This window comes from Grus americana, chromosome 17 (assembly GCF_028858705.1).
Source record: "Grus americana isolate bGruAme1 chromosome 17, bGruAme1.mat, whole genome shotgun sequence".
NCBI classification, from domain to species: domain Eukaryota; kingdom Metazoa; phylum Chordata; class Aves; order Gruiformes; family Gruidae; genus Grus; species Grus americana.
In genome coordinates this window covers 3,108,173-3,122,947 of record NC_072868.1, presented here as the reverse complement: position 1 = coordinate 3,122,947, position 14,775 = coordinate 3,108,173, and the positions used below count along the sequence as shown (strand labels likewise).

At 62.3% G+C, this 14,775-nt stretch overlaps 1 protein-coding gene across 1 annotated transcript; it reads right to left on the bottom strand.

Annotated features, from left to right (window-relative positions):
- Window positions 1-1,132: 1,132 nt before the first annotated feature.
- Window positions 1,133-14,027, bottom strand: SNTA1 (syntrophin alpha 1). Its single transcript, XM_054845827.1, has 8 exons — window positions 13,722-14,027; window positions 11,076-11,261; window positions 3,769-3,967; window positions 3,469-3,676; window positions 3,271-3,401; window positions 2,595-2,791; window positions 2,334-2,521; window positions 1,133-2,018 (listed from the first exon to the last, which is right to left on the bottom strand). Exons 1-8 carry the CDS (start codon window positions 13,981-13,983, stop codon window positions 1,926-1,928), a joined length of 1,464 nt encoding a protein of 487 aa, XP_054701802.1. The 5' UTR covers window positions 13,984-14,027; the 3' UTR covers window positions 1,133-1,925.
- Between the last annotated feature and the right edge of the window lie 748 nt (window positions 14,028-14,775).

Here is a 14,775-nt window from a genome sequence, read left to right as displayed (position 1 = left end):
TCTGATCAGTGCCACGCCAGGGACAACTCCGTACAGCGCAACGGGACGCATGACTTCCTCATTACAAATCGTGTGATTTTGCTGCTAATTAGTAGCCTGCAGCCTGAGCGTTTGCCTTCTCCTCGGCTAATGCCTTTCCTGGAAGACTCTGGGCTTCCCCACTTAGAGGGCCAGGACAAAACGAGGAGGTTAACCCAGATTTTGTCACTTTTAACCCAGAATTTGTCACTGTGCAGCAACGTGAACGCAGCCCTTTCCCATCCCGGTGTCCCTGTGCAGGTGCAGACGCTGTGCCGAGAGCTGTGCCGCAGCCGCTGCCCCCGGGGTGCCAGGCTGGCAGATCTCACAGCCCGGTCGAAACACGTCGGCAAGTAAAACCTCTCATTAAACCACGCCAATGGCTCCCAGCACCAGTGCAGCACCTTCCCCGAGGAGACAGGGGACCGTTCGGTGGCTGATGGCTCTCACCGAGCTCCCGGAGACGCCTCGAGGACCCGTGTCCACACACAGCCTTGGTGCTTCGCATCGGGCATCGGCAAGGACAAGCTGCATCACCGGGAAGCACTCGGTAAATACCGGCTGTGCCGCACGCGTGCCAGGAGCCCGCAGACACCATAACCAGACCAGGAGCGCTGCCTTCGCTGCCCGACTTTTCCGGCAAGGGTGGCACGCGGAGGGAACACCACTCAAACCTCTGCGGCCGCCCAGCCAGGCAGCTCTTTTTACTGGAGAAAGGAAAAAAAATGAAAAGCAAAATACACAACTTTTCTGAGTTTGGAAACGATGCCCGCCCTCCACTGAGCATCCCAAAGCACGAAGCGCAGGGTATTCAAACCCACCTGGGATTGCCGAAGCTGGCGCAGGTGTCAGCGTGTCCCCTCAGCAGGCTCTGCCATGCCCACCGCAGCATCAGGTGCTTTTAAAGAATTCTTGTCCCAATCTGGCCGCACCCCCCCAGGGTTGCTGACACCCCCAGCCCAACACCACCGGCTCACAGCAACGTCCCACAGCCTTCAAGCAAAACCCTTCCTTCCCCCCACAGAAAACACCCCCAGGCACAGCCCAGGTATCACCCACAAAATAGATTTTCTACTTCTCCAAGTGAAACCAGGAGACAGATCTTGGCTCCTGCTGGTTGTGATCTGCAAGGTTTATTTGACCCCCCCAAAGAAAGGCATTTTCATGCAGAATCTTTTGGTTCATAAAAGAAGTTATTTCCCAGCAGCCGCCTGACAACTCTCCCTCCTAAACCGAGAAATACAGTGTCCCAGGAGTTAGCAAAATAAAGCGAACCGTCCAACTCTGACAAAGAACAGTGGTTCCTATCATTCAGCACAACATGGAAAAATTTGGCAAATAGAGCTGATCCGCAGTTCCCATCTCTCAAGCGCTACGTAGCTGGTTCCGGTCTCCAGCCCTCGGGCTGTCTGTCCGGGGGACAGACACGCGTCCTTGTGCTGCAGGACCTGGGGACTCTCCAGGGCATCCAAGCCAGGCGGGCGAGAGCTGCCGCATCAGCATTTTTAACTGGGCGATATAAATATAAAACATCGATACAAACAGGTTCTTCGTACAGAAAATATCATCTCACAAGGCACTGGGGTGACGACCATGTTGCCGCTCGCGGCGGGCTCCTAATGGGCTTCTCCAGCCACCGCTGAGCGTCGGAGTGGGAGGAAGGAGGGGAAGAAGGGACTGGAGAAGTCCCGGTGCTGCCATCCAAGAGGGATTTCACCCCACCGCTGCCCCCAAACGCCCCGGGAGCTGTTTTTCCCAGCCGGATGGTGCTTTTCCTTGGCAGGGGTGGCGTGACCCCGCAGGGGCTCTGGCCTCCTTGGGATGGCTTGGGGCTGGGTTTGGCCTGGAGGGAGGTGCATAGATCGGCCGGGGGCTGGGGCTGCTCTGCCCGGTGCTCCGCTCCCTCTTCATGCCAGCAGCCCCAGCCGGGTCACCTTGGCCGAGAGGAAGGAGTGGATGATGAAGACAATGGTTTTGGGGCAGGAGTGAAGGTCCAATTGCTGCAAGAAAGGAACGGAGGGATGTTTGCAATGGGGAGGGTTATTCCTGGAGCAGCCAGCTTTCTGCTTGCGGCAGGGAGGGCAGGGACCACCCAGAGCCCCCCAAACCCCACCACAGCCTTACTGGGGCCCTGGGAAGGGCTGTGCACCGCGGGGGCTGTGTGCGGCCAGGGGTGGGTGCATGAGCCGTGCCTCACCCCCCCCCCCGTGCCAGGCAGGATGGGTGCTGCGTGCAGGGTCGGTGCTCTGCCCCCCCTCTCCTCCCGGGGCCAGTGGGAGCGTGGGTGGGGGGCGGCGAGGGTAAAGCCAACTCACAATCTCTCCCTCTGGGCCACCAAAGTCCAGGTAGAGCATCTTGGTGCCATCATCCGAGGACATCTGCAGCTTCTCGAAGGGCTGCTGGAGCAGGATGGTCTTGCTGAGCCCGGGCTCGGTGGTGGAGATGGTGAAGCCCTTGTCGATGTGGATGGACAGGGTGCAATCCTGCCCCTTCCACGTGCAGGCTGGGGACGGGGACAGAGGTGAGACGGCGGCCGCCCGCCCTGCCGCCCGGGCCCCCCCCGGACCCCCCCTGACCTGCCGAGACCTCCTGGACCAGCTCGGCGGCTCCGTGGGTGCCGTCCACCAGCAGGCGGGTCCACAGCGCCAGGTCGCGGGGGCTCTCCAGGCTGAAGAGGTGGGTCTGCACGCCCAGCCGGGTGCCGGTGCGCAGCGCGAACGACAGCTCCGTCTCGTACAGCGCCGAGCCCTTGGCCGGCCCCGAGTGCACCAGCCTGGGGCACCGCACCGCGCCTCAGCACCGCTCCGCGCCGCACCGCGCCTCAGCACCGCACCGCGCCTCAGCACCGCTCCGCGCCGCACCGCGCCTCAGCACCGCACCGCGCCTCAGCACCGCTCCGCACCGCACCGCGCCTCAGCCCCGCTCCGCGGTGGTGGCTGCGCGGCCGGGCCGGCAGGGGGCGCCGCAGCCCCGCGGATCCCCCCCCGCCCCGGCCCCTCCGGAGGTGCCTCCTCCCCCCCCGGCCTTGAACCCCCCCGGCCCTGCCACCGCCCCTGCCACCGCCACCATCCCCCGGGCTCTGCCGTCATCCCCACTGCTCTGCCGTCATCCCAGGGCCCCGTCACCCCCCCGCGACTCTGCCGCCACCCCTGGGGCCCTGCCCTGACCCCAGCCCCTGCCATCACCCCGTCACTGCCACCACCCTGTCCCCCGCGGGACCGGGCAGGAGGGCGCTGGGCCGGTGGCCCCTACCTGGTGGCGATGAGGGGGTAGCTGTGCGCGGGCTTGCCCAGGGCGTCGCGGCTCTGCGGGAGGCTGCCGTACAGCAGCAGCTCCTTCTCGGTGAGGACGGCCAAGAGGTTCCTGGTGCCGGCGCTGGGGAGCTGCAAGGGGAGGGGGTCAGGGCCACCGGCAGCAGGGTGGTGAGGGGCAGCAGGGGCATGGGGGTACCTGCTCGGTCAGCCAGCCCACGTGCTTGACGTCCCGTCCAGCCGCCGTGCCGGTGCCCACCAGCTGGGCTCGCAGCTCCTCCTTCACCCGCGGCAGCAGCGCGCCCGCGTTGGCCTGGATGGCGCTGAGCCACGACTGTGCCGTGGCCTCATCCTTCGCCCGCAGGAAGAGGGCAACGCGCCCGTCCGCCGAGCACACCTCCAGGTACCTGCAGGGACAAGGCCCCACTGGGTCCCCGCCAGCCCTCAGCGCCCCGGGGCACCATGGTGGCATGGCCACCCCCCGGCACCATGCCCTGACCTGTGCTCGGGGTCGGCGGGGAGGCACTTGCGGGACACGTAGCACATCTTCAGAGGCACGGTCCTGCCCTCCCGGAGCTCCCGAGGGGGTAGGAGGGGGGATGATCGCTTCTGCAGGGTGGCGGGAGAGGGGTCCCAGCTGACCGTCGCCCCCGCAGAGGAGTTCTTGAAGTAGGGTGAGATCTCCTTCATGTACTTCACTGGAAGAGAGGGAGCACCCGGCTGAGGGCACCGCACGGGCCGTGGCAGCCTCATCCTACCCATCAGCACCCATCTGCCCCCCTGAGACCCCTTGCACCCCCCTGCACCAGAGCTGGTACCTCCTTGCTACCTCCCTGGAGCCCCCAGCCACGGGTTCTGCAGCAGGTCCTCTGCCCAGCATCCCTGTGGGTGCGGGGAGGGGATGGCACTGGTGGGAGAGGTTGTACCAGAGGGTGACATGACACCCAGGATCCTCCCAGTGCCTCTGCCCCACCATCCCAGCCCAGGGAGCCCCCGGGAGGGGTAAAACTGGCCTTTTCCCCCTTTTTTCTTTTCTTTAACCCGGATCAGTTCACAGATCCAAGCCTGATCGGGTCCCTGGGGCAGCACATGGAGGCAGGGGGCGGGGAATGGGCAGGAGGCCCAGGCCAAAATTACACAGTCCAAACTGTGCTGGTACAGCAGGTCCCACCGCCAACTGGGAACAACAGCTCTCAAATACCATGGCTTGGCCCCAGGAAAAGCCTTGAACTGCGTGCTCGCAGCTCGCATTGCCCTGCCCCATGAGCTGCAAACCAAGGACAAGAAACCAGCTTTCAGTCCCCAGCGAGTCTGGCTCCGGAGCCAGAGCCCCCGGAGCCACGCTGGGATGGCAGCCGGCTCCCGAGGTTTAGGGGAAGGGGGGAGATGCAAGTCACCATGAATTGATGGGGTCCCACAGCTACATCCTGAAAATTAGGATGGCTGCACCAGCCAAAAAAGCTTGGGCTGAGCAGGGAGGGATGCCCAGTGGGACCAGTCATGGTCCTGCCCTGGGGGCAGGGTGGGACCGGCTGGTGGCTCCGGGGAAGGGCTTCCCTTTGGTGGCCCTTGGGGACACGTGCCTGCTGCCACGTCTCCAGCCGTCACCGCTGGTTTCACTCCAGGTCCAAGTCAGCAGTGTGGGTGGCAGGAGAGGGGACACGAGCTTGGCTTTGCAGCCGACTCTTGCAGGCGGCTGGTTGGTGGACCAGCTCCATCACTGCAGCAAAGCCACAGCAGCCTGATTTTGTGCCAGAAAAACACTTTTTTTACCACCGGGAGAGAGTCTGCGTGCAGAGCCTACCACCCCCATCCTTCACCTGCCCATCACCCCCCATCTCCCCCTTCGTTCCTATCCCAGCGAGCTCCCCAAAACCTCTAAATCCTGAAATCCCGGCACGAGCAGCGGTGGGGCATGGTGGGCAAGCACAGCCCCGTGGGGCGCCCCGCTCTGCCCGGCCCCAGCGGGACGCAGCTATAAATGGCTGCGACGCCGCTGCGGCACGTGGGTTGGGTTACCCGCACGGCGGCCGGGTCCAAGGAGGCGGCGTGGGGCCACCAGCCTCGTGCCCTGTGCCTCCCGTTATAAATAGCCACCGCGTTCCCACAGGCATTTGAGCCGGGCTGGATTTTACCCCGAGTCATTAATCTTGGCAGCGGGGACCAGCCATTATCCCGGTGCCTGGGAACTAATTGGAGTTCAGAGAGATATCATTCAGCCGCTGAAACCCGAGCAGCTCCCCGCACCAGCCCGTGGCTCCCTGGGCACGCGGAGGACGTCACCGGCATTAGCTGCGCGATGGTGGGGTCACGTCCCGATGGAGCAGAGGAGAGGAACAGTGCCCGGGCCAGGATCGGGCACTGAGAATTAGGCAACGGCCAGTGCCCGTGCCTCTCCGGCACGTGGATTTAAGGAGGATTTAAGGCTGGTGACAAAGCACCGACACGGGCTCCGGCAGCACGGGGGGATCCTGAGCCAGCACAGGGAGCCAGGGCACAATGGGGGCTGCGGTGCTGCCCAGGGAGCTGTGCACCCAGGGCCGGGCCAGCGTCCCACAGGAGCTGCCGTCTCCTCCGACGAGAGCAGCAGGCTGCATTGCATTTCAGAGACACATGGCACGGCCAGGGGACACAGTGTGCCAGTGCCATCCCCAGCCCACTCTGCAGCGGCGGCCGCTGGACCCCTGCCTGTCCCTGCAAAGCAAAAACAAAGCCGTGAAGTTTTCCTGACACGGGCTTTATAGTGGATTGACTTACGCTTCTGCCAGCCCTTTCACTGCAGCGGAATCGCCTGGTATTGAATGGATTAATTAATTACACTCATCTCATCACAGCAAACTCAGACCATATTATGCATCATCTCTGCTACTGGTAACTATAATTCTTGTACTGGTGTTTTGGTGGGGATTTTTTTTTTTTAATTAACACCTTGCAGTGCTGGGGCTCCCAGGCTGGCTGCCCTCTGCTTGTTAGCCAGCACCCCTCCAAAAATCACTCGGCAGGAACACTCCACCTCCAGCAGGCAAAGAGCCCTCCCCGTGGCTGCTGGGCAAATCCGCATGGCCCCTCTGCTCCCCCGGGAGACAGCCTGGCCCACTGAGCTTGTCCGGCACGGAGGAGGGGGGACAAAGAGTTACTCAGGGTTTTGCACTGAGTAACGCTTTAAGTTTTGGGGGAACAACAAAAGTCTCTGGGGAGGCCACGTGTGAGCAGTGGCATGTGGCATTGCTGGAGCATCACGTGCACCCCGAATTCTGCAGCGAGCTGCACTGGGGACATGTTTAACCGAAAGCCCTAGGTCTGCCCTGCTCTTGTGTCTCTGTTACAGTTGGGGATTTTTCTCCTCAACACTCCAGAAAGGGGCAAAACCATCAAAATTCCTTGTTTTTTCTTCTTGGGTAACAGATCCTCCCCCTCCACCAGCCCGTCCCTCCCAAGGATGGGGAACAAGCCCGAACCAAGCATTGCTGCGCCCTCAACCCTGAGTCACCACGACTTGCCCCATGCACGCCCTCGTGGCTCAGCGCTGCCCAAAGCCAAGCTCCTGACCCCAGAGAGCTTCGCCGAGGAGCCACAAACCCTCCTCTAGCCAGGAACACAGCCCCAGCCACGCGGACACCCAGCAGCAGGCTCAAGAGCACCCACCCACTGCTTGGGCCACCAGCCCGGTGCCTGCACGTTCTGCTTCAGCCTGGAGACCACAGCATGGATTCAACGTAGAGAGGTTTAAGACGGCATTGCCGGTCAGGATTAGGATGGGTCCCGCTGTTTCCCCCACCAAGAGCTTTCCAGAAGCACCTATGCAGCACGGCCAGTCAAAAAGGTCCAACTGTACTGGTGGCCATCACATGAGGAAGGCTTCCAGAGAGGTCCTGGAGATCCAGCACTGCCCCTAAGGACACACTAAGCCCATCTCCAGCTGGTCCCTCTCTGCCTCAGGACTAACGATGGACAATTAACATGTTAAATCAACGGGATCAGCAAATACACATCCCAAAGAGACACCCTGAAACAACCTGTAAGCTTCAAGCTGACACTGTGATGTGCTTCCAAAACACTCAACGCAGAGGCTGCCACAGCTGCCCCATCCAGCATCCCACCCAGGGACCGTCCCCTGCCCCCAGCTCCAAGCACAAACAAAGCAGCAGTTGCTGGTTCCAGCTGCCTCAGCTCAAACCCTTCTACCCCAGGGAGGAAGACACCATGGGACACTGCAGGCTGGAGGTGCCACCGCTGTCCCTCCTGCCCCGGGACCCTGTCCCAGCACTCAGTGCCACATGCCATGCCCCAGCTCTTTGTTAAATATTCCCCTATGCTGTGTGGCCAGCGGTGACCCATGGGCTGAGTGACCCTAGGGACATCATGGGACAACTCTCGGAGTTTCCACGGGAGCTGAAATGTCCCCAGAAAACTGCCCAGGGAAAGCAAAGCTTCAGGGCAGTGAGGTGTGGAGAACGTAGGAAGATGTGGACCCTCACCATCTCTCCACATCATCCCTGGGGCAGGTCCAAAGCCTCCGTTTCTGCTTGGGTTTGTTACCACATCTGAACCACAGAGCACACACAGCATTGCCGAGGGCAAAGCCCAGCTGCTCAGACCCCGAGGACCATCACATCCACCAGAAGACATTCACGTCAGTGTCCCACAAAGGGCTGGAGACCACCTCAGGGCTTTCTCTCCTGAAGCCGTTCTGAGCCCCACAGGGTGGCAGCAACTGGGAACTGCACAAATCCCGGCTGCCACCACCTGCCTCCCCTCGAAACCCCTTCCACTCTGCATCGGGTGTTATTTCAGTTTTGTGAGTGTTTCACATTTCCACCATGCACATCTCCACCCTCTGCGACTGCCTGGACTTGCCACAGTTAGGACAACCACCCCACCGGAGCCAGGCATCCCCAGCGCCGCACTCTCCCGGGACCCCTTAGCTTTTCTGAATTTCAAGCTTCCAGGCTATGACTTGGCCAAGTGAGTCCTGGAGAGCTGCGACAGCCCCAGGAGCTGCCCCCCAGCTGGAGAGCCCCAGGCTGCCGCGGAGATGAGATGCCCACCGCTGCCCCAGCTCCTCCTCCCCGCTGCTCCCAGTTCTCTCCCCGTGCCAGTACAGCACAGGGACCTCACCAGGGAAATCACTCCTGGCACCAAAGCCCTTCCCAGGATGGATGGAAGGATGTGTATTAGCCTCTCCCCTGCTGTGGAGGGTCTCTGGATATCAAGCAATGCAGAAAAAAACAAAAAAAAAAAAAAAAAAAAGAGGGAGGGGGTGGAGGAGAGGAATAAGGTAAGGGACAGCATCTCTCCCCAAATTAACAATGTAATATAAAAATAGTCAAACTCCTCCTGCAAATATCAAGAGAATAGTTTGGCACATCCAAAAAAAAAAATCTTGGCAGGACACACCGAGAGGTATCTGCGTGTCCTCACGCCCGGCCAGCAATGACACCCGGGAGCCAAGCTGAGCAGCCTGGGATGAGATCTGGCACATGGGGCCACTGCTGGTATTTGGATTAAAACACGTCACCTCCCAGCTCTGCCACTGTGGGGACAGTCTCACCCCACTCACCGTCCCGACCCACGGATGCAGTAACCGTAAGGGAAGTCAGAGTGGCCCCTGGCAGCGCACGGGGACCGGAAAGCGCCTGCTTGATGTTAAGGCCATCGTGTCGCTTTTCACCAAGCCCTGGAGTGAGCCCAGGCAGGAGAAGGGAGCAGGGAAGCCCCCCCTCTGCCACCCCTCAGGCACTTTAAGGCCACCCTCTGCCCCCCAGCCCTCCCGGGGCAGGACGCTTGGCCAGCCAGCTCCCCGACAGCCATCGGGGGGGCAGGTGTCAGGCAGGGGACACCCTGTCCCGAGGCAGGGCCATCACCCCCGCAGGGCAGCGACAGCCTGACAGGGACCGTGGCGCGGTGCCAGCCCCGCCATCCTCCACAGCGCCGGCAAACCCAACATGGGGAGGAGATGGAGATGCCCCGTGTGCGTACCCGATGTCAAGCACCAGAGACCCCTGCCCCGCTCCGGCTGTTGGCTGCAACACCCCTGAGCAACACCGCGCCACGACAGCCCGACGGCATCAGCTACAAACTAATCGCAAAGCCTCCAGCGTGTCGTGGTAGGAGCCAGCCCAGCCCCGTTCAAGGGTACCTGCTGGGAGTTTTAATTAATTAAGAAGCCCAGCGGGTCATACCTGAGCTACAGCAAAGGCCCTGCCTGCAGCTGCCTCCTGGGGGGGCAACCTGGCAGCGCCCAGCTCCCAGGGGGACGGAGGAGGAGGAGGAGGAGGTGGTCCAGGGAGAGAAGTTGTTCTCTACTGAAAGGGCAGCTCATCTCCACCTCCTGCAGGACCTCTAGCAGAAAGGAAACCCACGCCAAAGTAAAGGATGAAAAGAAAATAACAGAGAGAGGGTGGTCCGAGAACAGCGGCTACAGGGAGGAATTTTGCAGACTCCCAGAGAAAGAGGCTCTTGTATTTCTCTTTGGTCAGGAAAAAAAAAAGCAAAAAAAAAAGCAACCCCACCAACAACCCTATCTGCTCCCAGCAGCTGTGCAGAGCAGCACATTCCTCCGGCTGAACCGTGGTCCTGCGGCTCCCAGGAGAGGAGGAACCCACAGCAGAAAGGGCTGAGCGAAGCTAAAAGTGAAAATCTGGAGCTGAGACAATCTGGGGAAGGCGCAGGAAAGCAAGAGCCACGGCGGTTGCTGGCAGCAGAAGACACAGAACTCTTCTTTGTCCAAGCAGAGCCCAGAGTGCTGCCCCCAAATCAAACCTCTCTTTGGGATCTGCAGCGCTGCAGCCGCACCGGGAAGGGTCTGTGGTGCCTCCTGGTCAGCTGGGGTGGCTGGGGAGGGTCCCGTCCTGGGGGACAGACCCTGGGTGCTCACCCCTGCCCAGCCAACCTGGCAGACATGAAGTGTAACGGGAGAAAAGCAGGGTCCCTCCTCCCATGGTCCCAACCCACCAGCCCTCACCCACTCCCCAAAGTGGGGTTCGAGGGGCTCCCGCAGCCTGCCAGCCCCCACGGGGTTGGGAGACCCCAGGGACTGGTTGACCAGTCCAGAGGGAGCCCATTCCCAGGGGACCCCATTCCCAGGGGACCGGCTTCAGTCTCCACTGGGAGGATGAGGGCTGTGATCCCTGGGATGTTTGTAGCCTCAGCTGCCAGATCTCAGGGGGGTCACTGCTGGGGTTCAGCTAGCGGTCACCCCCGAGGAGGCAGCCCCTGCAGCTGTGCTCCCGCAGCTGCCCTGCCTGCACCCGGCAGCCTGCTCCTCCTGCCTGCCCAAAATCCACCCCAGCAAACCAAAAGGCACCCGGCAAGAAGCGGGGTGCCGGTGTACCCCCTCCTGAGTGGCGTAAGCCTGCAGAGCCGCACAGCCCCGCTCCAGCCGAGGATGTGGGTTTAAATGAAAATCACAGGAAAAGCAGAAAGTTTTCCACGGCCCCAGGAACCGCAGACCTCAGGGTGACACCGTATGATAGAAGAGTCACAAACCCCATAAACCGCCCCACACCTCCCACACCTCCCACTGCTGCCTGCCCACGGTCCTGCAGCGGGGAGACGGAGCCGCTGGGCATCGAGCGGTGGCACACGTTTCTCGCTCTCTGGAGGGAGATCCCGGCAGTTACCTCCAGCTCTCCGGATGAGCCGATAAACCAGTCTGCACATGTTGTTTTCCATTTGAAAGAGTATGCAAATGTGTATGCAGATGATGTGCCACCCACATGCTCCCAGCACATTGCCGGGAAAAATGGGGAACGGTCCCCCAGAAGCAGGAGGACCCTCCTCCCCCCTCGCATCCTCATCTCCTACCTTCCAAGACCACCTCCTTGCCCGTCTTCTTCAATGCCTGCACCGCCTCGTCATGCGTCGCCTCGGACAGGTCGGTCCCGTTGACGGAGAGGATGGCGTCCCCCACGTACAGTGCCTCGGTCTGATCCGCTGCCAGCCCCTTAAATATCTTGGAGATCAAGATGGGCATTTTATTCTCTCGGCCACCTTGAAACAGAAGAGAAATGAAGCAGTTGTGGCTGTTGGAGCACATGGAGGAGCGAGTGGGGAGGGGGATGCTCGGGTACCAGCCGGCCCCGGTGAGGCTGAGCCTTTCTGCCAGCGTTCAGCTGTGCCATGCTGGGACATCCCGCTGCCCCCTTTCCTCGGATGCCCACGGCACACTCGTAACAACCACGGGAGCCAAAATACCATGAGGCTTTACAGCAGATGAAGATGCTCCAAAATCACTCCGAGCGGTCACAGATTTCCTCACAGAGTGAACACGTACCCTGATCATCTCCCCATCAATTTTGGCAGGAAAGCATGTCTTTATTTTCATTTTTAATTGTGTGTGCTGAGCGATGATCCCTGCTCTGAGGACTTTATGATCTAAACAGATAAGACAGCAGAATGTTTTTGGAGAGGCAAAAGAGCCAGGGAGAAGTGAACCAATCCATCTGTTTGCTCCTCTCTGCACAGTAGCCCTATTTACCTGCTGCTCCCCGTTCTCCAGCCTAAAAGGATGCTATTCAAACCTCCTGGCAGCTTGAGGAGATCAATTTGCACGTTAACTTTTGAACCCGCAGGGAGATCCGAGCAGCGTTGCTGCGGGGGTGCCAGGGAGCAGGGGTGCAGCAGCTACTGCCAAGCCCCAGCCCGGGCAGGAGCAGCCGGGGATCGGCAGCCCCCGACGTGCCCTACGCCCCAGGACGGCCTGTCCCGAAGAGCCTCCAAGAGACGATCTCTGGTCCTGGGGGGAGATGTTGAGCCCAGCCTGTTGTCACCACCCACCCCAGGGCTGCTCCCAGCCAGTGCCACAGGCATTTCCTCGCTCAGACGCCTGCCAAGCCCCTCGGAGGGCTCTGGTTATCAGCTGTCAGAGGCCCCCGCGGGGGCTGCTCCGAGCTGCTCAGCCCGTCCTTACAGCAGCGGCTCCTCGCCAGAGCTGCCTGCACCGAGAGCCCCTGCCGGGGCCAGGAGCCTCTGCCCGCTCGGCTCCCCCCGTCCTGCCAGCCAGGGGAAGGCCAGCCCAGCAGCTATGGTGCCCGTCCCGTCGTCACGTCCCAAGGCAGGACACCCCACCCGCACCCCGGGTTGCGGTGAAGCATCCTCGGGTTGCGGTGAAGCATCCCCGGGTGAAACGCGGCTGGCACGCTTTTTAATGGGGAAGCGTGAGCATCCCGGGTGAGGAGGAGCGATGCTCTCCCCCAGCAGCGGCGGTGGCACTGGCAGGGCTGCCCCACCACCTGTAACAGCTTACAGCTCCCAGTTTGGATGGCGACTACTTGGTTTCCACACACATCCCTGCAAAAATAAAGTTTTAACTGAACCAAGTGACGTTTCTCCATTCCTGAGAGAGCCACAGAGCTAGCAATAACCTGGCAGCCAAGGGGTTATTACGAAGGGGGCTTTACGCTTCCCCAAAAGGGCTGGCAGGCTCCGGCACCCCGCCGACACAGCTGGCAGCACCATTCGGATCCAGTCCCAGCACCCGGACATCCACATGGCAAAACCTCTCCAGTTCCAGAGGGAGCCAGAGGCTGCGGCCACGTCCCCTCCAAGTTGGGAGGAGAAGCCACGTCAGGAGGCGAGAGCCTCCCTGCCGGGGGCTGCTGAGCCCGCTGCCCGCCCTGCCCGCACACGGAGTTACCAACCCTCTCGCCCACGCACCACGATGGCCCTTTGCCTGCCTGTTTGCTGCCTGTTTAATCCTCCTTTCACGGAGTTTCCAACTCACTCGGAGTCGCGTGAAAAGCGAAGGCAGGCAGAAACGCCATCCCTGCCCCAAGAAGTTTTCCAGCCTGAAGTTCAGGCGAGTCACGGAGGGAAAACACGGATTATGACAGGGAGAGTTCCCGCTGCTCAGCTCGCAGGGAGCGGGCATCTCCGAGCTGGAGAGCGGTGGTTTAACGCCCCAGCTCTCCGTGCCTGGAGATCTCCAAGGGGTTTACAATCGCTTCCTTCCTTTTGCCAACAGTTTAACAGGGACATTTCTCAGCACGGGGGCACGCAGGGGACAAGGACACGCCGGCAGAGCCCCCGCTTTGGCAGCAAAAGGGCAGCTTTTGAGTAAGCGGGTACCCTGCGCTGCCTCACGAGACAGCACCCTACCCCTGCGTGCTAAGGGGCAGTGGGCGCCCCCTCCAGCTCCCAGACGCCGGGGACCCCCGCTCCAGCCAGGGCAGGGGCTGGCCGGGCACCGCTGCACCCCAAAGCACCGCTCTTTCCGTGGGCTGGGGATGTTTCACGTCCCGTCATTGCCACGCGTCCCCTTCCCCGCCCTGCCCTGGCTTAGGGCAGTGCCGTGGGCTGTGAAACCCCCAGCCCCAGCCCCGCTCCCCCCGCGGGGTTTTATTCCGAGCGTGGGAGCGAGCTGCTGGAAAGGCGGCAGCAACAGGTCCCGGTGCCTTCCCCCCCGCCCCCCAACCCCCGGCCCGAATCCCCCCCCACCGCCCCGGCCCTCACCTTTGATGCTGATGCCGAGCCCCCCCACATCCTGCTTGACGACGCGCACCGTGCGCCTGATGTTGGCCAGCGCCTCGGGCACGGCGGAGCCCGGTTCGCCGCCGTTCAGCTGCGCCGCCGGTGCCTCACCGGGACCGGGGCCGTCGGCCGGGCTCACCCCCAGCACGTCCTCGGCCAGGGTGAGGAGGACGCGGAGCCACTGCCCGCCGGGGCCGCGCAGCTCCAGCAGCCCGGTGCGCGGGGCGCGCCTGCCCGCCGCCATCTTCCGCGCCTGCCGCGCCGCCCCCGCCGCTCCCGCCGCCCCGCTCCGCGCCCCGCGCACCGCCCCGCCGGGGGCTCCCTGCTCCGGCCCGGCATGGGCCACGGGGGGCGGGACCCGCGTCCCCGGGGCTGCCCGCTGCGGTACGGTGCGGGGGGGCACACACAGACCCGTGTCCCTGATGCTCCCCGGCGGTCCCGGGATGGGGTACAGGGGGGACCCAGGCTCCCGGTGCGCTGTTGCTTGTCCCGGGTCTGGCCCTGGACGCGCTGGGCTGTGTCGCGGCGGGAGCCGGGTAGGGGGCGGCTGGCTCAGCCCCTAGTGCCCACCCCCCCCCAGAACCACAGCCCCCCAGCAGTCACAGCCCCCCGGCCCGTGGGGTGCCCCGTGGGAGCGGGGTCCGGCGGCCCAGCACGAGCGCTGGGCTGAGGACCTGGAGCATAAATCTGCAGGGCTGGGCGGGATGCTCGGGGAGCCCAGGGAGCACCCTGCTCCTGCCCAGGGGGACCCAGCCAGCCAGACCCGGGGGTGGGTGCTGCATTGCAGGGGTTTCTGTGCCATGCACCGGGTTCCCAAAACACTTTTGGCCCCTTCAGAGGGGCTGGAGGTCCCCCAGTGCCCTGCCGGTGTGCTCACGGAGCAGGGCAGGGGCTGCCTCATCCAGGCCTGGACCAAGGAGTTTCTCCGTAGCCAGTGTCTTTGTGGTGACCCCGGGGCAGGCACCTCCGAACTGCCCAGCGCGCATTAAACAGGAGGGAGGCAGAGGGAGATGGTGTTTGCAGACATTCAGAAGAG

Excerpts from the sequence above, each read along its gene's own strand:
- SNTA1 (XM_054845827.1), bottom strand. The coding sequence starts at position 13,983 with ATGGCGGCGGGCAGGCGCGCCCCGCGCACCGGGCTGCTGGAGCTGCGC. Across the intron at positions 3,968-11,075 it reads CAAGGAGGTGGTCTTGGAAG|TGAAGTACATGAAGGAGATC; the intron begins GTAGGAGATGAG and ends CCTCTCTTCCAG. Across the intron at positions 2,522-2,594 it reads GGTCCAGGAGGTCTCGGCAG|CCTGCACGTGGAAGGGGCAG; the intron begins GTCAGGGGGGGT and ends CCCCGTCCCCAG.